The sequence below is a fragment of the Poecilia mexicana genome, unplaced genomic scaffold, assembly GCF_051168715.1.
Source record: "Poecilia mexicana isolate PSO_F unplaced genomic scaffold, ASM5116871v1 scaffold_5, whole genome shotgun sequence".
Taxonomy (NCBI): domain Eukaryota; kingdom Metazoa; phylum Chordata; class Actinopteri; order Cyprinodontiformes; family Poeciliidae; genus Poecilia; species Poecilia mexicana.
This window is the reverse complement of record NW_028263374.1, coordinates 11,099,962-11,122,506: the sequence shown is the minus strand read 5'-3', so window position 1 is coordinate 11,122,506 and position 22,545 is coordinate 11,099,962. Positions and strand designations below refer to the sequence as shown.

General features: G+C 40.3%; 1 protein-coding gene across 1 annotated transcript; it reads left to right on the top strand.

The window, feature by feature from the left end:
• Positions 1-22,521, top strand: LOC106917378 (sortilin). Its single transcript, XM_014986293.2, has 20 exons — positions 1-381; positions 10,443-10,505; positions 11,110-11,183; positions 11,285-11,387; positions 11,502-11,663; positions 11,823-11,896; positions 13,449-13,498; positions 13,580-13,707; positions 13,917-14,061; positions 14,282-14,437; positions 14,675-14,787; positions 14,903-15,005; positions 15,100-15,268; positions 15,605-15,789; positions 15,884-16,073; positions 17,354-17,470; positions 17,762-17,870; positions 19,015-19,127; positions 19,230-19,356; positions 19,589-22,521. Exons 1-20 carry the CDS (start codon positions 148-150, stop codon positions 19,601-19,603), a joined length of 2,430 nt encoding a protein of 809 aa, XP_014841779.2. The 5' UTR covers positions 1-147; the 3' UTR covers positions 19,604-22,521.
• Positions 22,522-22,545: the final 24 nt, after the last annotated feature.

Below are 22,545 nucleotides of genomic sequence, written 5' to 3'. Positions count from 1 at the left end.
CCCGCGCGGCGGTGGATGGGCCGTTATTAGGAATGCTTTCGGAGATGAGGGGCGGGGGGAACATGTGAAGAAGCCAAGTGGTGGGACAGCGGAGTTTGCTCGCAGTGTCCCAGGCTGTGCGGTGCCAGCTTTTGTTTTGTAACCGTAATGATCGTCTGCATTTTGGCGCTCGGGTTGTTTTCGTCTGCGCTGGGCAGACATCTGCAGGATGGAAGCGACTTGTCCCGGGTCAGGAGGCTGCACGGAGAGCCCGGTGATGCTGCGGAGCGACATGGCTTGGAGAGGAGGGAGCTGTCGAGGCGCAGCGCTGGACTGAATGAGCAGACATGCACGGCTTTGCGTGGTGGAGTGGAATCCGCGCTGCAAAACAGCACCAGCACTGTAAGTGACTGTAAACCAGCAGGGATCGGTTTATTATCGCCGAATAAGTGAAAAGAATCTGGTTAAACAGTTGGTGAAGTCACGCAAATACACCGTGCTTCTCCTAAATCACTTGTAACAAGCTTGTAAACTGTCTGGTTAGACAGCCTGTTGCTACTTTAGGAGACTGGTGAATCGGTGCAACGTGAATTCGTCAGTTTCTTCCCTGGAATTATGTGCCACAAAAAATGATGGAAAGGAAATATTCTTGAACAAAATCCTGTTTCTAGTCAGTTTATTTAAAGTTGTGTGATATCAAGTAACAATCTCAGCTGCACCTGTCAGATATAAAATGTTCAATACTGTCATGTCCACTGTCTCTAACCATTTTATTTGCCACAACTACAACATCATTGTCTTGCAAAAATAGCCACACTTCTTGAATTTTTCCACATTCTCTTGTACCCACAAATGTAATGGTGTTTTATTGGCACCTTATGTTATGGCTCCACTAAAGGTAGCATACAATTGTGAAGTGGAAGGAAAATGTATAACTAGTGCCCATCTGTGTGTAATTTAATTGCAGTATAGATGCAGTGGTTTTGTGAAGACCTCGGAGGTTTGTTCGAGACCAATAAGGAACTTAATGACAACCGAGGATCACAGTTTACATGATAAGCTGGCGAGATGCGTGAAGGAAGCACCGTTTTAATCCATCATATAAAGAATGAACCAAAGGAGAATTTGTTAATTGGGCAATTGTTAATTGTTCATTTTTGCAAATGTGGAGAGAAGAAAAACATTGTTTAAAGAAAGTCGTGAAAAAGGCCTGTTCACTCCACAAGTTGTTCAGGTCACACATGCAACTTCTGGCCAGATGAGACCAAACTAGAACATCTTGGCCAAAATATGTGCAAAAAAAAAAAAAAAAAACATGCAAAAATGCTGCATGGACGTTTCCCTGAACACACTCGGCAGCATCAGAGGATGTTTGTCTTTTGCACTGACAATCCTGGGTAAGTAGGATAGGATTATTGTTGCTGGGAAGGTAGGTGGAGCAAGAACATATAGTGGACACTGGTCTCTATGTGCACTGGATGGGAGGAGTCGGAGGTGCAAGAGCAACAAAGTGCGGTTACGCAAAAGGAGGTTCAATACGAATGCACACCACACTTTTCAGTTATTAGTAAAACATTTTCAGTTTTGTAGGTCTGTCACACAAAATCATTGAAGTTGGGTGGGTGTAACTTGATGAAATGAAAAAAATAGAAAATAAAAAAACCAACAGGTTTGCATACTTTGGCAAAATGCTTACTTTTTTCCCTGACTGATCCCAGTAACGGTCAGTGCAGTTTAGGAGGAAAGAAGAGTCATTTCCAAGTGGAAATTCTTTAACAAGCAGAATCAAATCTGAATTGGCCACACGTAGAGACGCAGAGCCTGCTTGGACAGAGAAACTGTAATTTGAAGAGTAATTTTTACCCAGAGCTGTCAGACAAATGTAGTGGAGAGAAATAGCTGAATAATTCCCGTTTAGACAGGGAGATAAATGAAGCAGAAAACCCGCAAAACAAAACAAAAAAAAAAAGCGAGAACGCGAATTCGTCAAACCAACTCGACTTAGAATTCGGAATACTTCTTATATTTAGAAATACTTCTCTCTTAGGTTTCTTGAAGTTTTAAAGGAAATAAAAAGTCAGGAAGAGGCACTTTGCAACACAAATGTTTCCAGTTTATATACAGAAATATATGTTCAAATGTGTTAGATCATATCGGGCTGATTTAATCTTAATTGCATATATTCCAATTTGAGCTTATCTATGAAACAGTGGAGTCAAGTTCAGTTTATTATGGCATTAATTTTGCATCATAATCACCATGCACGTGGAAACAGTAGAAAGGAAAACATCCCTTTAACAGGCGAGTTAAAGGGGAGATGGATGCTCACCAGTATAAACTATCCCTTAAATGATTCCTTTTGAAATAGTTACTGAATAACTCGACTAATAATTTAGCCGGTTCGCTAGGATGTGGTTTTTAGCCGGTGTGCACGAAGCTGATTGGAAACCAGAAAAAACTGGCACTAGGAGGCAAGAGAAGTTGGTGTTCAATGCAGGAAGCATGAGTGTCCATTGGACAGAATTAATGTTGATACCTTTTCTGTCGTAGTCTTTGTCTAATCGATTTAGACAAATGTAGGTCGTCAGTTCGAGTCACTTTCACTAACTCCGCTGACGCAGGTTGGAGCGAGGATCTAATCTGCGGTTTTTGCAAACTGTCGATTTTTAGGATATTAAATCTCAGGGCATCAGTGAAGTTTTTTTTTTTTTTTTTTTTTTTCGATTTCACACATATCAAAGATTTACGTGTAACTGTAGTCTTTCTTGGAGTGATATTTTTTGAAATGTATCTCCTATTGGTTCAGTTTTCTCCTATTCCTTTATCCTTATCCTTAAGCAGACAACAGAATCTGTTTTCGCCGCGTCACTGCCGTAATCGAGGGCACGATAAGGGGAATGCGCAGCAATAACAACTTTATCCGAAGCTGTTTGAGGTCTCACAGCTCAGTCTTCGTTCTGTTGTGTGTGAAATGGCAGATGTTACATCATTCCTGCGGTTCAAACACCTGGGTTAACTTCTGCGCATGAAACCGATTCAGCGTGCTCACAGAGGTCAGACTCTCGGCTCCTCAGGGCCTCTGGAACCCTCCCAGACATTCCCCTTCTCTTTTTTTTGGTTGTTTGCTGAGCTTGATCCCATCTTCTCTGCCGACCAACGTCTGGTCTGTGGTCATCAGATCTGCCGTATAGATTACTGTTTGCACCAGCAGGTACCCTCACCTGGCTCTGCCTCTTGCTCATTTTCCGCAGCTTACACCCTGATAAATTGCTCTCCGTGTTTTGACAGCCAGCCCAAGCGCTGGAGTGTTTATTTGAGATTTATTTCGCTGACTCACACAGGTTTCAAGCTAGCCGGTTGTGTTTTCGTTCCGTCTTCTTGTTTTGGACTCCATCCTGCTCTCTGGTTCTTTGGCAAAAAAAAAAAAAAACAAACAGAAAAAGAAAATACAAGCTGGGTCACAGCAGAAAAGGAGCAGATGATGTTCCACGAAGGAAGTGGAGAGAGAAAGACCTGGACAGCAAGGGTCAGTAATTCTAATTTTATTTTTTATTCCATCAAAGGTAGATTAAAATTACAAGAATTATTTTCATTTGTAAAACATGATTTGTTATTAAGGAATGTGAACTTTTTTAATGGAGAATAATACACTCTTGTGGAGCTCAAAAACCTTTTTTTTTTTCAGTAGATCAATTATTCTTTATTATAACGGGTCTCAAAAGTTTACTCAACGCTCCTAGATGCCAAATTTTTGTGTCTTAAGAAAAAGAGAACTGTGCTGCTTAGTCATTTCATTTTCCACCTTCAATTTGACAAATGCAATTTTTTCCTTAAGTAATTTGCCGATATGCCTGAGCATCCCAGTCTTAATCCATCGTGTTCAATGGCACTATGGCTTTTGCTGTCTGCTGTAGCGATTAGGAAGATTTTCCAGAAAGCGTAGGGGTGCTTTTATAGGAATTTACCATTTTTCTAGAAGTGCATTTGTGAGATCAGATCCTAATGTTGCACAGGAAGACCTGACTAACAGCTCCTGCTGTAATCGGGGCTTGATTTGTGTTTCGGTGCACAGTCACGTTGGGAGGAAACCCCACGCCTTCCAGCTTGGGGAAGAGGCCAGTTATTGTATTGTTATTTTATTAACCCTTAACACCTGCCACCTGGAGCGTATTTTAATGAACTTCAGTTCAAATTAATTACAGTTGTATTCATTTTACTTCACTTGGGCATGTCTTAATTGAGTTCTAATTAGTTCAGTTTCACTGAACTTTATTTAGTTCAAATCTGTGCAGTAAAAAAACTATTTGATTAATTCTGAAAGTGAAATAGATGTTGTAGGAGCTGCCATTTTCTCGGTTTCTATATGTTTAAGACTCATTATAGATGTTTCTGACTGGGAAGGGAGGATCTCCTTTACAGGTTTGTTACAACAGCAGATCCAAGGAACTCTGACTGAAGACTTGTTGTTGGAGGACTTTGTTGTGCAGAAGATGTTCAGGGTTGTCTGTCAAACTTTTCATATTAATGAACCATTTCTATCCAACATGGAGTGAGTTCTAGCTTTAAGTTTCTAGCCCTGACATTGACCCCAATAGATGACTGTCGATGATTTTTCTCGTTTCTCAGCAGAACGAAAGAAGATAATGAGCATCTTGCTTCAATTACTGAAGGATCTAAGCTTCCTTGAGGAATACTCTCTGCTATGTCCTTTCATGTCACATTTTGTCACATTGATGAAGTGTGACACAAAGTATCTCTCTCCAACCAGGGGTGGGGGGCAAAGGATATTTTGCCTCTCTCCTTTGATGGGATGGCCACCCTGTATCCCCAGTTTGCTCCCCAGTTGAGTTGCTTTGGGTTGTTTTCAGATAGCGTTACATGAGTGTCGCCTTAATGGCACCATGGGTGTTGTTTCTTGGGCCAGATGTGGCACCCTGGATTACAATTTATGCTTGCTAGTTGCAATAGACACCTTCAGTTCTTTGAGTCCTGTTTTATTTCCATTTTTTATTATTTATCCTCTTTTCTTCCTGTCTTTCTTGCTGTTGAATGTGTTTTTCGTATCTGCCAAGTTTATCTCTGTTGTGGCCTGTCCACTTTGTTGCTTGAATCGGATTTGTTGTGCCATTAAGTCAGTAAATGCAGTCGTGCAGTGAAAGGGATATCTTACGCTCCTGCAGCAGAGCAGTTCTGATCTGACACAGCCATGCAATCAGATCCACCATATTCTTTTCATGAGCTATCTGGAAAGGACACACACACACACACACGCACACGCACACACACGCACACACACACACACACACACACACACACACACACACACACACACACACACACACACACACACACACACAAGACATCATTACATAAATAAATCAATAAATCCAATACACATACAAGATATTCGGAGATACAAAAGCAGTGCAATATTCCAGATAACATAACGCTGACATTTGGCTCAAGATCAAGATATTTTGTTCATGGACATCAGATACTGAATCTTTTATGTCAGAGTGACTTTATTTCTGATAAGCCGACTGAATTAAGTGTTGTGCCACATCAGTGACCGAATTAATTGGGGCATGCCATTAGCAATGCATAAGGAGAGCAGTGACTGACCTGCGAAGCAGGTCAGTCACTGCCTCCATGCATTGCATGGCAGGCACCTATTGTTCTACACCCAATAGAATGTCTCTTTATTATAGCTTATTTATTATTCTTCCACTACCGTTAATGCGACTCGTACCGCTGCGAGAAACCCCACAAAAATGGTATCAAAACGAGCGGCTCGATCCCGGCATTGGAGCTATTACTTTTAGTGGGATTCTGAGATAAAATGACGACATAAATTTAAAAAAACGAAAAAACTTTAATCTGAGGAACTCGCAGCATCACTAAGATTTCTCTCTGAAACACACACACAGGACAGTGGAGGTCAGACTCCAAAACTCTCTTTAACTCCCCCTCACAGGCACAAAAAGCGGCCTATTGATGTCAAACTTGGTCATGACATAGATACACATGCCTGCTCCTGTAAAATGTTTTCAAAATTTTCCTAGGGCTTATAGTTTTTTGTCAGGGTCCTGTAGACCGACGTTAAGTGTCTCACAAGTATAGAAACCAGCCTGTCGGAAAGAGAGTGCCAGCCCAGGTGCAGATCATTAATTACCATAGCAACGGGCCCTAGACAGAGGCAGTGAGTATTCCCACAGCGCTGAATCAGATCTCACAATGCATTGTGGGAAGAATACATATTTCGTGTGACTATTCATGTTTTGCTTACATAAAATTATTACTTGTCTGAATTTTTGAGTGTAAATTAAAATCTTTACTAAGAAAATTGAAATAGTTTTTAGAAATTAACTATTACCAACTCTCTTCATGTTTTTTATTTTGGACCATGAGTAAGAACCACATGTGCGAAGCTTATAGTCGTCGGTCTCAGATTGAATTTCACTGACTTGGGGCTTATATCCTGCTTCCCAATGGTGACTCATATTTTCATAATACACCTGACAATATTTACAGTTACTGTGTTCTAGTGGTGGGATAAGTATGTTAGACATGCTTTTATGTTTTTTTCACGGCTAATTTGAAACGCTGGGGTTAAAGCGGAGGGCACACAAAAATGGAATCAAAAATGAGCGGCTCGATCCCGGCATTGGAGCTATTACTTTTAGTAATAGCTAAAAGTAATAGCTATTTACACCCAATAGTGTTCTACACCCAATAGAATGGGTGTAGAACACCCATTCTATCGTCGATAAAATGACATAAATTTAAAAAAAACGAAAAAACTTTAATCTGAGGAACTCGCAGCATCACTAAGATTTCTCTCTGAAACACACACACAGGACAGTGGAGGTCAGACTCCAAAACTCTCTTTAACTCCCCCTCACAGGCACAAAAAGCGGCCTATTGATCTCAAAGTTGGTCATGACATAGATACACATGCCTGCTCCTGTAAAATGTTTTCAAAATTTTCCTAGGGCTTATAGTTTTTTGTCAGGGTCCTGTAGACCGACGTTAAGTGTCTCACAAGTATAGAAACCAGCCTGTCTGAAAGACAGTGCCAGCCCAGGTGCAGATCATTAATTACCATAGCAACGGGCCGCAGACAGAGGCAGTGAGTATTCCCACAGCGCTGAATCAGATCTCACAATGCATTGTGGGAAGAATACATATTTCGTGTGACTATTCATGTTTTGCTTACATAAAATTATTACTTGTCTGAATTTTTGAGTGTAAATTAAAATCTTTACTAAGAAAATTGAAATAGTTTTTAGAAATTAACTATTACCAACTTTCTTCATGTTTTTTATTTTGGACCATGAGTAAGAACCACATGTGCGAAGCTTATAGTCGTTTGTCGAATTGAATTTTACTGACTTGGAGTTTATATCCTGCTTCCTCATGGTGACTCATATTTTCATAATACACCTGACAATATTTACAGTTACTGTGTTCTAGTGGTGGGATAAGTATGTCAGACATTCATTTTTTATTTTTTTTCACGGTTAATTTGAAACGCTGGTGTTAAAGTGGATGGCACACTTGGCAGGCCCCTTAAAATTTCTGACCGAATTAATTACTGTTACTGTTATTTTAACCATTAGTCACATTTCTAAGTTTCATTATTCTGCCCCTTATGTCATACTTCACCATTATAAGTGCAAACAAGAAAAGCTAGGCTAGCTGTGGCTAATTTGTTTACAATCCAAAACATCAAATTGGATTCCTGAAAATTGACCCTTGGGGTATAAAAAAAAAAAAGCTGCCAACTTCAGCAACAGAATTACTAACACCTGTGGTATTTCTCAGCTAAACACAATGAGTCGTGATGTAATTCTTACACACTAACGACTAAAGCCTAAAGCCATCCTTCTGTCCTCATTTCAAAACATGGCCTGTTGTTGTGATGAGCTTCTCTTCTCTCACGGTTTTTCTGGGTGTACACAGCTTTGAGTGTTTAGATCAGAGACTTAAAGCTTGACCTCTTCTTCTGAAGTTTTGTGTGTAAACAGGGCTAAAGTCGAACGTTAAGGCCCAGCGCAGAGGGAATAAGGACTTCATTGTATTGGCATCCCGACCTCTCTGAGAGGACGTCACCCACATTCGGGGCCGTTCGCCTTCATGCCGACTGTGGAAGTCTGCGAAGGCATATGTGTGTGTGTTTTTTTTCTAATCGCTGTTTCTTGGTCGCTGATCAAACGCCGCTGTCCATGTCGGAAAAGCTCAAAGCTGAACGCCCGGTGTCAAGAGTGAAGCTTCAGATAAAGGGTTGGAGAGGCTTTTGAGGAGCAGATCTAGACTGCATTCATCATGTGGTGCGGCAGCATGAGGACACGTCTGTACTGAGACCTCATGTAGGGACATCTCCTGATTTTAGCTTCTTGCTAAGACAATGGCTTGGTAGTTCTCAGTAAATCTACTTTATCTGCTACGTTATATGCTCATCATCATTTACTAAAAACAGATTGCTCAGTCGGCGAGTTGTTCAGTGACCTACGATCCTCCAGCCTGATTTGGTCCAGCTGGATTTTCAGAGGGTCAGATATAGATGCAGTGTCTTTCACATTTGTCACATTGCAAAATATAAAAGGCATGATATTTTGGGGGGCATTTTACGCAACTAAAGAAGATAGTGAATAATTGTAAAGTGGAGGGAAAATGGTAGGTACAATTTTTTTTTTTTTTTTACAGTAGCAAGCCTGGAAAGCGTGGATTGTGTGCTTGCATTCATTCCTCTTCATACCCCAAAATCCAGTGGGACCAAAACCAACCAAGAGTTTCAGATTTTACCTAATCTGACCTTGTGCTTATAAGGATCTTCAAAATTTGATGGAAAATTGCATAAGATTTTAGAAGAGCTATGGATTCAACACGTTCGAATGACACGCAACTTTTCATGAAGTGTGCGATGAAAAACACAGATTCAAATGATCAAATTATGCATAACATTAATAGAACTATGTTACTTAATGCATTTTTGCCAAACAGTAGCAGAAATTTCCACCCCTAATTCTAATGAAGTACAGTGCTTCATTTGTAACTATCAGATGAAAAGACTGTCAGCATTGAGCCAGGTCCTGGTTGGTTGTTAGAAAAGTGTGTGGTTTCTCTGGAACTTGTTAAGGGCCATAAATGCAAATATAAGAGGGGGTTGTATGCATGATATTGACCTTGCAATTGAAAAAAATTAAAAAATCCGCTAAATTTAAACTTAAGAACCAAAATCTTGTGTTCCATAAACTTTCCGCTATGGAAAAAGCTCAGAGCGATTAAATCTTTAAAAGCCTTGAACTGATTGACTTAATCCTTGTACGTACACTTCCGATTAACGCTTTAGCTTTAACTCAAACTCCAGATTCAACTAGGCCTCGGAGATGTGTGAATGCCACCGACTAAATTTGATTTCATGTAGGAGTTTCAAGAGCCGCGTATAGCAGTGTCACTGAACCAACAAAAACCGGCACCGCTTCGGTTGCCAGCTCTTTAGCTGATCAAAAATAGGGAAAACAGAACAGATGGACGATGGGGAGAGTGTTGTGGGGTGATTTATGCAGAGGAGACTGAAATTTGTGTTTGCAGAGTTGGACAGAAGAGAGCAGGCCGGTTTCCTTTTGGGCCTGTTTACAAGGAATTTTTCAGCTCACAGACAACAGACCATGCAATCTTCTGCAGATTTACAGAGCTTCGCAGAACTCCCCCTGAGCCTGCACGTACCTTGTAAACATGCCCGCCTCATCAGCTGATGAGCGAAGGGAGGGAAAAATAACAAAAAACAAAATAAACCTTGCTGCATTCCGAACAGTGTGAGACAAGGCCTTAAAACCCACACGCGTTAGAGCCGCAGCGGACGAATGGATGGGAATGTCGTTTCCAGTCGCAGCACTTGTTTTGAAATCAAAAACTCTCTCTCTCTCCCCCTCTCTCTCCGCCGCTTCTAGTATTATGTCACAACTGGTTTTTTCCATGTTTTTTTTTTTGTTTTTTTTTTATATATAATTTTACCTAAAATCCTCAGTTGGTTGAGAAATGCATTTGAAAGCATGCTAACGCTAACAGCTACCTTTTTATTTTGAATGAATGAATTTGAGTGGAGTCTGTTCAGCTCTAACGTATGTTAGGTGTCCTCGGCAGTTGCTTTGTTGTCTGACCTAATCTTTGTGATTTACACAGGAATGTAGGTCACACATGCAGAGTGCGTCCAACATGGCGGAGTTACTTTGGACATTGCGGACATTCTGTCCTCTCAGCTGGTGTGTCCGCTGCACAAAGAAACAACAGGAACGCTCTCAAGCCATGTTTAGTCTACATTTACCTTTGGGGGGTGGTTCATGTTTTAAAGCCAAAATAGTGTTAAGCAAATTCCATCGGCATATTTTACCTTGTTCTCTGTCGACTTGTTCCGCGTGAAGATTGCTTCACCTTCTCAGTCTCGTCTCTTCTCGTTTCAGTATACGTTCAAAGTGCGCTCAATGGGCTCACTCTCGCTCGCCTGGGTGGGAGACGGATCAGGGGTGAGTTTTGTTCGCATGTCTATACACTGGTTTGCAATGTATTCAGGTGCGTTTCACTTTCCGACCAAATGTGACGGGCATTTCTTACTTAGCTCTCTTTGCTTCTAAATAAAGTCCAGGGCAACCAGGAGTGCCTTAATTAGAAAATGCACGTGTTTGTGTTTGAATTTAATCTCAGCGCAATTGCTGAAATTAAAAGCTGTTCTGTGGTATAGTGGTATCTGTGGTGTAGTAAAGTGGTATAAATAAAAGCCATTTGATGTGTTAGAAAGGCCTAGTCAAATTTGAGACACAAATCCAGTTAAGGATTTGTAGCAAAATACGAAGATTATTATTTCCCATTCAGTCTGTTTGAACTTAAAGTATATTGCAAAGATGGAAAATTAATTTCAATACAGATGCATTCCACACTTTTCGGATTTTTATTAGAAGAAAATGCTTGAACCATGCGTTATTTTCATTCTCCTCAATTCTCTCCTACTTCGGGTCTGTCTTCTTGAATTCCTGAATAAAATATTTTGAGACTTACACACTATATTTAGGTGTATCTATCTATATAAAGTGTACGTATATGAGAGCTGTTGTGCAACACTTTTCTTCACAGGTGCTCTTGGTTCTGACAACGTTTCAGGTGCCGTTGTTCTTAATGCGATTTGGCCAGTCTAACCTCTACAGGAGGTGAGGAATGGCTTCTTTTAACAGAGACGGATTAGTTGTGTTTTAAGGTTGCCGTGTTCTGTGCGTCTGAACCAGGACTTCTGTGTGTGTGTGTGTGTCAGTGAAGACTACGGGAAGACGTTCACAGACGTGACTAACGTGATCAACCACACTTTCATCCAGACGGAGTTTGGCATCGCCATCAGTCCGGATCATTCAGGAAAGGTGAGGCCTCCGTTAAGAGCCGATGTTGCATCTTGTATTGTGTCTTTATTTTTATTTTTTGTAATATACGTTTTTTCTTTTTTAAATCATTAAGTCATTTTTGCTTGGATTCAGGTGATCCTGACTGGCGATGTGTCTGAGTTCGGTGGGTTTCGACTTTTTCGCTCGCGGGACTTTGGTCTGACCTTTGAACCGACGGACCTGCCGTTTGTGCCCCTCATTCAGATGCTGTACAACCCCGGGGACTGCAACACACTTCTGACACTCAGTATCACGGTAGCGGCGCTCCGTTTTGCCAAGAATGTTGAGTTTTAGTGGAGCTTAACTGGACCTCCCCGACTCTGCTGCTTACTCTTCAGGAGCCGGTCATTTTACTCCTGATCCACATTATTTATGACTAAAATTTTTATTTATTTTTTTTTACTTCCTTTCCAGCTGGACCTGTGGCTGTCTGATAACTTTGGCGCCACCTGGAGGAAAATACACAACAGCGTGTGTTTGGTCAGATGGTGAGAGTTTCTCTCAGAATATTTTCTAGTATCAGCTGCTGAAGTTTCACCTACATTAAGAACATTTTAAATAGTAAATTACATAAAACATGTTACTGAAATAGGCCTAATAAATGAAAGGGAAAGAACAGATGGCTAGCCTCCTGACAGACATAGCTGTATCTGAGCTGTGGTGTTTTGACGTGGACCATATGGGCAGTTGCCCAGGGTGACATTAGAAAGGGAGGAGGATGAGCAACAGATTAAAAAAATAATATAACTTATCCGTCATCATGTTATCTTGTCTTGTTCAACAGAAGGCCTGCTGTTTTAACAGCTCTAATCTTATCTAAATGACTAAACCATGACATGAGAAGTGTTTTGGAAACTACCAAAAGTGTTACAAGGTTGAACTTGTGAAGGAGCGAGCACTTTTCCGAGCCTTTTTTTTTTTTTGACTCAGTCAGTTTCAGACAGATAAAAATATAACGTTTGATATATGCAGATTTTTATTCTTGCTAACAAAAAGTAAAACAATCAAATGCAACAGTAAGCAATAAATGATTACAAAATGTCATTTGATATTATAAGAAAAAGTCCAACAGAGTATAAAAATATGAATTATGAACAAAACATCAAAAGTAATTTGGGGGTGGGGAGGCGAAAGTTTTCCACATATTAAACACTTTTACTTTTATAACTCAAACATTTTAAAATGTTACTTAATTTCATTTCCAGAAAAATCAAAGGTTTTATGAGACCGTTTGATCCTGCGAATATTTATTGTACGTTTAATTCTCAGAAATGTAGAGAGTAAAAAAATAAAAAAATCACAAAGTTTACTGCTCCGTTGGGGAAAACAAGTCATGGCGTTTTACTGCTTCAAAAAAAAAAAAAAACACATTTAAATCATCTTTTGGCTCTAGAGTTCATTGCTAAGTACTGGTGAAGTAATACATTTAGAGTATTGCCACAGTTGCTGACTGAAATAAAGTGATGACCAACAGATTTTCGTCATGTTTGCGCAGTGCAGACTGCTTGTTCGTGCCCTGGCGGTCTCCACGCTCGCCCTCGCTTTTTCTGCAAGATGAACGAGCGTCGTTTTTTTTTGTTCATTGTTTTCCCAGCTGTTCTCCTCTGCCTCGCTGTTCACATGGCTTTCCTGACTCTGTGCTCTTTTCTGATGAATCGGCCCACGGTTGCTTATCTGCGCAGCCACCACAGTCATTTTGGGCCCGAGCCTTACACCGACCACAAAGAGCAGAAGCTGATGTGGTTCTCAGGCTGAATCACGACTCGGGAATGTGTCTCCTATTCAGCCTGCTGTCCTTGATCCAGCTGCAGTGTAAAAAAAAAAAAAATTTGTCATCCTTGTCTGAAAGCAAAAGCTTGGAGTGCTGGCTGGGAGGATGAAACGAGTGCATTAATAAAGCCATCATATTTTTTTCTTTTTTACCTTTAAACTAGGAAAGTACATTTATTATTATTATTATTATTATTATTATTATTATTATTATTATTATTATTATTATTATATTCAGGCTTTCTTCTGTTTCTCCTTCTCTTGTTTCAGGGGTCCAAGAAACAGCATCTACATAACAACCAACACCAACGGATCATGCAGTACGATAGGATGATACGGTGTTGTATATTAACATGTAATTCAGTCCAATTTTGTTTTTTAATAATTCATTTTCCTTTCAGATGACAAAGGGATGCTAGATTTAAAGAAAACAATGGACTACGGCAAAACATTTCACACAATTGCATCCAGAGTTTACTCCTTTGTCCTTGGAGGAAAATTTGTCTTTTCGTCCATCATGACCGGGATGGTATGTGTGTCTTTTATTTATTTATTTATTTAATTTTTTGGCTCATCATTGTTTTCCTTCATGGAAACTAAGCAAAGGTTTGTAAAGTACCCAGTCAACTGAGAACTTTCCAAGCTGCTTTTGCGCCGTCTTAGACATTACGTCGGATAAAATTTGCTAGTGCACCTTAAATCAGGCATGTCACGTGTGTTTTTTTTTTTGTGCGTTAGGGTACAGAGCGTGTGATCCATGTCTCTGTAGACGGCGGGGATCACTGGAACATCGCTCAGCTTCCTGCTGTCGACCATCAGCAGTTTTACTCCATCCTCGCAGCCAATCAGGACATGATCTTCATGCACGTGGATGACCCCGGAGGTCAGCGTTAGTGAGCCATGCGTTGTGCCGATCGTGTCTAGAGATGTCGACCGTGTCTCTGATTTCTGATCGTTCAGATAGCGCATAAGCCCTCACCCACAGGCAAAGAAAGATTCCTGAAAATCAGAGCAGCTTTCTGTAAGGATCCACTGGTGGGTCGCAGTGTAGAGCACAGACCTTAACGCTGTGTGTGTGTGTTTCATGTCCTGTCTGGGGGCAGACTCGGGGGTTGGAACCATCTACGTGTCGGACGACAGAGGAACTGTCTTCTCTAAGTCACTGGAGCGCCATCTCTACACAACCACAGGAAGCGACACAGACTTCACCGCCGTTTCTTCCCTGCGGGGCGTCTACATGACCAGCATACTCTCAGAGGGTGGGTCAACATGAACCTAATGTTATTTTCACTGAGGGAAAAAAACCCACAAAAAAGGACAAACTCATCTTAAACCGTGGCTGTGCTCACACAGCAGGCAAATGCAACCCACATCCCACTTTTTCTAGGCTGCATTATATTTAAAATGCCTTAATGGGGTATCATATTTTTTATTTTCTCGGCTGAGTATCTGCTGTCTGACACAGCTGGTTTGGCGCTTTTATGTCCTTCTGGCAGACGGTAACATGGAGACAGTGATCACGTACGACCAGGGAGCCAAGTGGCAGCCGCTGCGCAGACCCCAGAACGCCGACTGCGACGCCGAGACCTCCACCAACAGACCCAGCAGAGTGAGACGAGCTCCCGTCGCTTTGCGGATGAAGTGTCGTGAAGTTGCGTGTTTTCTTTTTGGTTTTTTTTGGTAAAAGTGGGGGGTTTTCAGTGCTCCTCGTCTCAATGTTACAGTGCAGGCTTCACATATATGCCTCGTACAGCACGGCCAAGAAGATGAACGTTCCCATGCTGCCGCTCTCGCAGCCCAACGCGGTGGGTCTCATCTTGGCTCACGGTAGGACAGGAAAACACACAAACATCCTGAACAATTCAGCTTTGAACTGTCTGCTGAATTGTTCTTCTTGCCGCCTCCTGTTCCCTCTCTCCAGGCAGCGTTGGAGACTCGGAGTCTGATCTCGCCCCCGATGTGTACGTGTCTGACGACGGGGGCTACTCGTGGCTGCGCGCTCTGAAGGGTCCCCATCACTACGCCATCCTGGACTCTGGAGGTCTGCTGGTTGCCGTGGAGCACACCAACTCACCTATCAACCAGATAAAGTGAGATTGTATCTCTAGGTTTTACCATATTTTATTTTGTTTATGTTTTGCGTTTTCGTAGCCCAGATGTTATGAGCAAGCTTTAGTCTGATGCCCTTAAGTAATTAGGACTATTTTCGACCTTTCGAGTAAAGAGGGCTGGATATAAATGGACGCCACACTTTTAAGAATTACATTTGCGGGGAAATTTGACAAATTTCCTTTGTCTTCCTCTCTCATATAACATTTCAATAAAACACATGGAAGTTCTTGGTTGTAATATAAAAAAAAAAAAAGCACAAATTCACAAATTGAATGCCTTGCAGGGTGCTACAACTTCTCCCTGCTCCCCTTCAGGTTCTCCACAGATGAAGGCCAATGCTGGCATTCGTATAACTTCACCAGCGACCCGCTGCACTTCAGCGGCATGGACAGCGAGCCCGGCTCCCGCTCCATGAACGTCAGCCTGTGGGGCTACAGGAACGACTACACCAAGTGGGTGGTGATCACCATAGACTTTAGGAAGCTCCTCGCCAGGGACTGTGAGTACCGCTGAAGGAACACACACGTGTGACGTCGGATTGCAATGCATGAGGGCAGGTGCGCTTCAGCTCAGGGGCGTCTGTCGCCGTGCAGGCAATGAAGGGGACTATGAAGAGTGGCTGGCTCACTCTGCAGACCTCAGTGGCTCGAGCGATGGCTGCGTGATGGGCTTCAGAGAGACCTTCTTACGCCTGAGGAAAGACTCGATGTGCTGGAATGGAAGAGACTTCGCCGTTACCAAGAAGCACTTGCCCTGTCCGTGCTCAGCGGCAGATTACCATTGGTTTGTCCTTCTCTCCTGTTATTGCCTCGGTAAAATTGAAATGTACAAAAATAATTTTAAGTTTCCATATAGAATATTCCTGTAAAAAAAAAAAAAAAAAAAAAAAAAAAATATATATATATATATATATATATATATATATATATATATATATATATATATATATATATATATATTTTTTTTTTTTATATAATTTTTAATATATATTTTATTTTATATATTTTTTAATATATATAAATTAGTTTCCTTGTTTTAGGAAAATTGTGTCACGTTTTTATCAATCTAATAGGAACGAAGATGATTATATGTTGCACTCTTTAAAGTCCTGAGCTAAAGAAGTACAGGACCCTCAATAATTAAAATCCTTGGTAAAACTTGCAAAGATGTGTTCAAATATATTGACCTGTTTATCACAGTGTTTTTTTTTAATTTTATCCAAATTTTAATTCACGTAGATTTAATCAAAGGGAGAGAAAACAATTTTTATGATCAAACTGTTACTCCTGAAACAAACAAAACATTTCTTTTATTTCTATGTAACTTACATCAAAGGCCATCAGAGAGTCTTCTAGTCAGAGAAGCGTTTGAGTAACAATTCATGGCTTCCTATTTCTTTGGCAGTGTAAATAAAACGTGACAGAGGTTGGCTTCTCTCATCCACTTTACAAAATGAGGAAAACCACATGTACTGTCACAAACAACGATGTACAAAATAAACATGTTTCATAGCAGCGGCAAAATGTCCGGATGAAAATAAGATAACAATAATCCAAATCATGTCTCGTGTTTATTTCAGTGGCAGGAAAGTTCAGTGTTGCAAAAGTAATTGTTAACAAATTTATCTGTGCCAAAACGACCCCTCTATAAAAATATTTATAGATTTTTTCTTTACTTTTTTTTTTTTTTTTCCAAGTTGATCAGAGTTGCTTTGGAACTTTCCAGATAAACTTGCTGTTTTCTGTGGTGTGTGAATATGAAGTGACACGGAGGCTTAAATCTCTTAGACTGTATGTAGAATACAAACTCCGGAGAACATGTCGGTCTATAAAAATGTAAAATAAATGTACCTGAAGTATTTTCTCAGTTTTCTAAGTCAAATAATGCCTCTAGAAAATCTTAATTAGTAATCTGTGACTTTGTTTTGCCATGGTTTTAAATACTTTGATTTTCATAAGTGAGGAAAGGTTTTAGATGTCAACTTCTGCAGAACGCCGTGCGTATTCACTTTTTTTTTATTTGTGACTCGTTAAACATGGGGCACAAAAACCTTTCACCCGCAGCGACTTTGGTTACTACCGGCCGGAGAACAGGTCGGAGTGCGTGGAGCAGAAGGAGCTGGTGGGCCACGCTCTGGAGTTCTGCTTGAACGGGACGACTGAGCAGCTGCAGACCAGTGGGTGAGTCGGCTGGTCACACTTTCAAATGCATTCAAATCCTGATGTTTCACCTCAGGATTTATTGCATTGTTGAATCATATTTCTTTGCGTGCATTTTAGATGTTACTTTATTCAGCTATTCAACAGCTTGTTAATTCACACATACATTTTCTAAGCAGACTGGATATATACATAGAAAAAAAAGCTGAAATGTCTTTACTGGTGACATGATCACGACCATAAGCTTGGAAAACGTTCTGCTTTGTTTTTATCGCCTAATCCATGTATGCGACGTTTATCTCCAAATTTAAGTTACCGGAAGATTCCTGGGAACCAGTGTGAAGGAGGCTTTCAGCCGGAGAGAAAGGAGACCGACTTAAGGAGGTTGTGCATCAGTGACGCCCTTCATTCCATACCTCTGGTCAGTTTATCTCGGTCTTAGAAAGCAAGCTGACTGCATTGGCTAAATGGAAGTGCAGCTCCTCTTTTGACTTCTCCCTTAAAAGAAACAAATAAAAAGATTTTAAACTGTGACTTCCATGGCTAGATGAGGACCCAAGTTTACTTTACAGAGCGAGGAGGGTCAGGGATGTAAAAGAAAAAGCCCGCTGTTTGAGAGCTGCAGAAAAGAGTGGCATCTTCTGGTCACACAGTTTCCATAACAACAATTTATTCTAGGATTTCTCTTTGATCTGGGTTCAATTCCCGGCCCGGGTCTTTCTGCATGGAGTTTGCATGTTCTCCCTGTGCATGCGTGGGTTTTCTCCGGGTTCTCCAGTTTCTTCCCACAGTCCAAAAACATGACTGTCAGGTTAATTGGCCTCTCCAAATTGTCCCTAGGTGTGAGTGTGTGTGTGTGTGTGTGTGTGTGTGTGTGTGTGTGTGTGTGTGCGTGCATGGTTGTTTGTCCTCTGTGTTGCCCTGCGACAGACTGGCGACCTGTCCAGGGTGTACCCCGCCTCTCGCCCAGAACGTTAGCTGGAGATAGACACCAGCACCCCTCCCGACCCCACTAAGGGACAAGGGTGTAAAGAAAATGGATGGATGGATGGATTTCTCTTTGATCCAACTAGAACATGGCTGGACAGGGATCCAATTTTGCTTTGCCACCATTGCAAAAAAAAAAAAAAAAAAAAATCCTGAAAGCTCAAGTGTTAGAGGAAAAGCGACATGGTGCAATCACCATGTCTCCATAACAACCATTCATTTTGAGGTTCTTGTACCAATACTTTACAATACTATCCATTCAACCACCTATTATCCAACACGTTTATCCTTGCGGGGTTGCGAGGAGGCTGGTGCCTATCTCCAGTGGGATAACAAGTCGCCAATTCATCACAGGGCTACAAATCTCAAAAAAAAAAAAAAAAAACTTAAATGAATGTATTAAGCTCTAAAACCCTGAGCTGTAGGAAAGACACAGTGCCGTTGATGTTTTTGCAGAATGTTTTATGCTTACTGTGCAGATGAATATTGTTACAGCCGAGGAGAAAAACAAAAAACAAAACTACTTCATATTTTGTTGCTTCTTCTCTTCTGTTTGTATCCATCGCTGAACACGACAGACTGACAGCAGTTCACCTAGCGCTGCTGTCATAGTGATGGTTGTCATGGCGATACTCCTGGCGAGTGTTCTCGCAGGTGTCTGGCTGGTGAAGAAGTACGTCTGTGGTGGACGGTGAGTTGCCGTTTTTTTTCTGATCTCGCCGCCCAAACGCTGCTCACATTCCTCCTGTCTTCTCCCCTCTGCCCGTCAAACTAATGTTCCGTTTTTCTCCAGGTTCCTCGTTCACCGATACTCTGTGATGAGGGAACACGTAGAAGCAAACAAAATCGAGGGAGTAGACGACGTCGACACCAACTACATGGAGACAGAGAAAACACAGTTCAACAACGATTCGGATCAAGTGCGTAATACTTGCAAGCAGGCCCATTAGCATGGATCTGTACGACAACGCGGTGCCTTGTGGAAATCTGTGCAGAAATCTGAGTTCTCGATTTGTGTTGGAGAATCAGATTAAATGGAGCCGAGTACAAACGCACACCACATTTTATAGGCTTCATTTCAAAATAAAACTTGAAACCCTTTGTAAATTCCAAAACTAAAGTCTCGGTTGTCTTGCTTGTGTCTCCTGACAGGATCTCTTGGAATAAAAGTTAAGGCTTTCAAGATGGCTGAGGATTCCTGTTGCTCCAACATTCTCTTTTTAACATCTGCTTCTCACTTCTCGCTGCCCCTGGTGACCCTGCAGCAACTTGCGCCGACACGTTGCATGATTGTGTCAGATTTGGCTTCTTAAAAAACGTGGTACAGAAAAACAACAACAAAAAAAGCCTTCTGATCAAATAGGCCTACCAGGATGTTTAAGGGCGCAACCGAGCAACAGAAAACATAATAGAAGCAGCCTTTTATGTCCAGAGACGTTGCCTGCTGTCATTTTAGTACTTTGCAAATGTAAAACCTGCCAGATACATTTCTGTGGAATATGGAGTATGTCGTCACCAAATTTATTTTAGAAGACTACTCACTTTTCTGGAGTTTCTTAATGGTTAGATGTATTTTTTTAAAATAAGCTATTTCTATTTTATCAGAAGCTACTGTGAGCAGTATTTTGTCATTTTATCCTGACTTTTAGCAATGTGTGGTTCGTTATGTTTTTTTTTTTTTTTTACCAACTTTGCTAAGAGTAACAGTCTTTGATTCTTAATTGGTAAAAACTGAGCAGATTTTGTTGGTCTTCTCGCAGTAAGTGATGCAGTTAACATGCAAACTCTTCAAGTTGCTCCAGTGACTGCCAGGTTCAAAACGATAAGAATATTCTATAAGTACCGTTTGATTTTGTTTCCGTCGGCTAAAGGAATTACGTTTAAATTGTAAACGTACCGGTAATTCAAGTTTGGGAAATGTTTATCAAATTTTTTACGACTATGTACTCATCAGTAATTTTCTAATAATGACCACTTTTGCAAAAAAAATAGCTGTGGTAGATCAGTTTTTAAAGCAGAATAAACACAGATTTGGCCCATTAGGTGAAATGTGCGTCCTGTAAACGTCATGTTATTAACGTGCTGGAACTACGTCTGCAGTATTTGTCACTGTTGCATACATTCAAGGTAAAGGATTGGGCGTATATTATTTGTAAATTACGAGCTAGATGCTAACATTCTCTTTCATTCAGCTGTTTTTAAATACAACACACTCCACGTTTGTTGGCATCTCGGCTTGAAAATATGCAAAAAGTTTCAAAATAAATGTGTTTTCTTGCAATACAGAAATGTTTATACAGAAAATGAGTCAAAATCTAACCTGTTTTGTGTATTTTTATTCAATTTGGGAAAAGAATTCAGTGTTAAGAAATAATTTTTAAAAGATAAGTCACTCACGCCAAAATCAATGACTCCTGAAAATGTCCTGTAAAACAGATGTAACAGAAGCATTTTTTGATTTAAACGTTTACTCAAAATGATTAAAGTTTCTAGGAATTGTAAGTTAAACTTTCTATTTCTTAGGGCATAAACATGACATGATAAAAAGCATCATTTTTCTTGGTTAGTATTCAAAATGTGAAACACGTTAGTGTAGCGAGGCAGACATTTGCTGATTTTATTTAGTGGTTAAAAAATGCCATTATAAAAAAAACACCAGTTATTGGCATTGCTAACATCTTCTATGAATAACTGGAGCATTTTGTAAGATACACTTTACTTTTTTATGTGTCCAGGAACTTGTAATTAGTGATCCATGACTTCCTGTTTAGATGTGATGAATGTTATAAAATTCGTCAGACATAAAATAGGGACTTTCCTAAACGTATTCATACTTATAGTCAAATTCAAGAAACTTTAAACAAAACTGGCTGAGGACTCAAGTTTATTTTGACACAACACTCAGTGGGGGAGGATTACCATGTAAGACGACAATTATTTTAACGCTTTTTATATATCTTTACATCTGGCAACAATAAATGTGGAGGGATTTGAAAGTGATTTGAGAGCTCATACATATACATTTGTAATGCAATTACTGCCACTGCTACTTCCAAATAGTTTTCTTACATGAACAACTATCGCCTTATGTGACCGAAAAAAACTGCAGAGCCCGAAACAATATAGGAAATGATTATTTTATGTCCCGTTGTGTGAGGTGACACTCTGAACTTACACGTTACCATTTCTTCGATGATATAAAATGCGCTAGCCTTTCTTCTTCTTCTGTCCTGTTCGCATGGTGAAAAATGAAAGACTTGAATTGTTGCCAAAGCACTTTGATTGTACGTTTTTCTGATGTTTCAGGTGAAATTGTAAAGACTAAACCCAACATTAGACTATATAGCATTTCCTGGATGTAAAGTTGAAGCTAACGCAAACTTGAACTCATGTTTTTTTCCTAGCGGTGTCGATGCAGGTACTAAAACTATCAGCATATTTCTGTAGACACTTTAGAATGATAATCATGGTGGAATCCAAATATGTTAACATCACTAAGGTTGTACTTTTACAGTAATAATAACTCAGTTCTATTATTTTTTTCTGCTGGCTTATAACATAAGCTTTTACAGCATTTGATTTGATTAACTGAATTTTATACTTTTTTTTTTAACCTGTAGACTTGTCACATTTCTGTTTTCCACTTTGTAAGAACTGGAACATTTGTCAAACACAGGGTTTTATAGTCAATGCTTGTTTTCTACAGCAGAGGCAATAGCAACCCAGTAAGTAAGCTATACGGTACCAAGCAGGCATAATAGTGAGGGATTTCTCAAAAAACTGGTGGATTTGTGCAAGCAAGTTGAAATGCCTTATTTGTCCCAATTTACTCAAGTGTCTGAGAGTAAACCCAGCTATTTACTGGATTGAATTACTTTTTTTGCACTCCCTTCAGATCTGTGAAAGTTTTGAAATGATTGTACAGCTACAGTACATACTGTCCATTTTTCAGACCGAGAGGTGTGACCTGTTTCCCATCTTGATTTCTTTCCTGCTGGGATGTAGGTTGAACTGGTCGGTGGTACAGATGTTTTGTAACAATTTTTTTGCATCTATGGATTAAAAGTAAAACACGATATTTCTCATATGTGTTCTTGTGTGTTTAATCA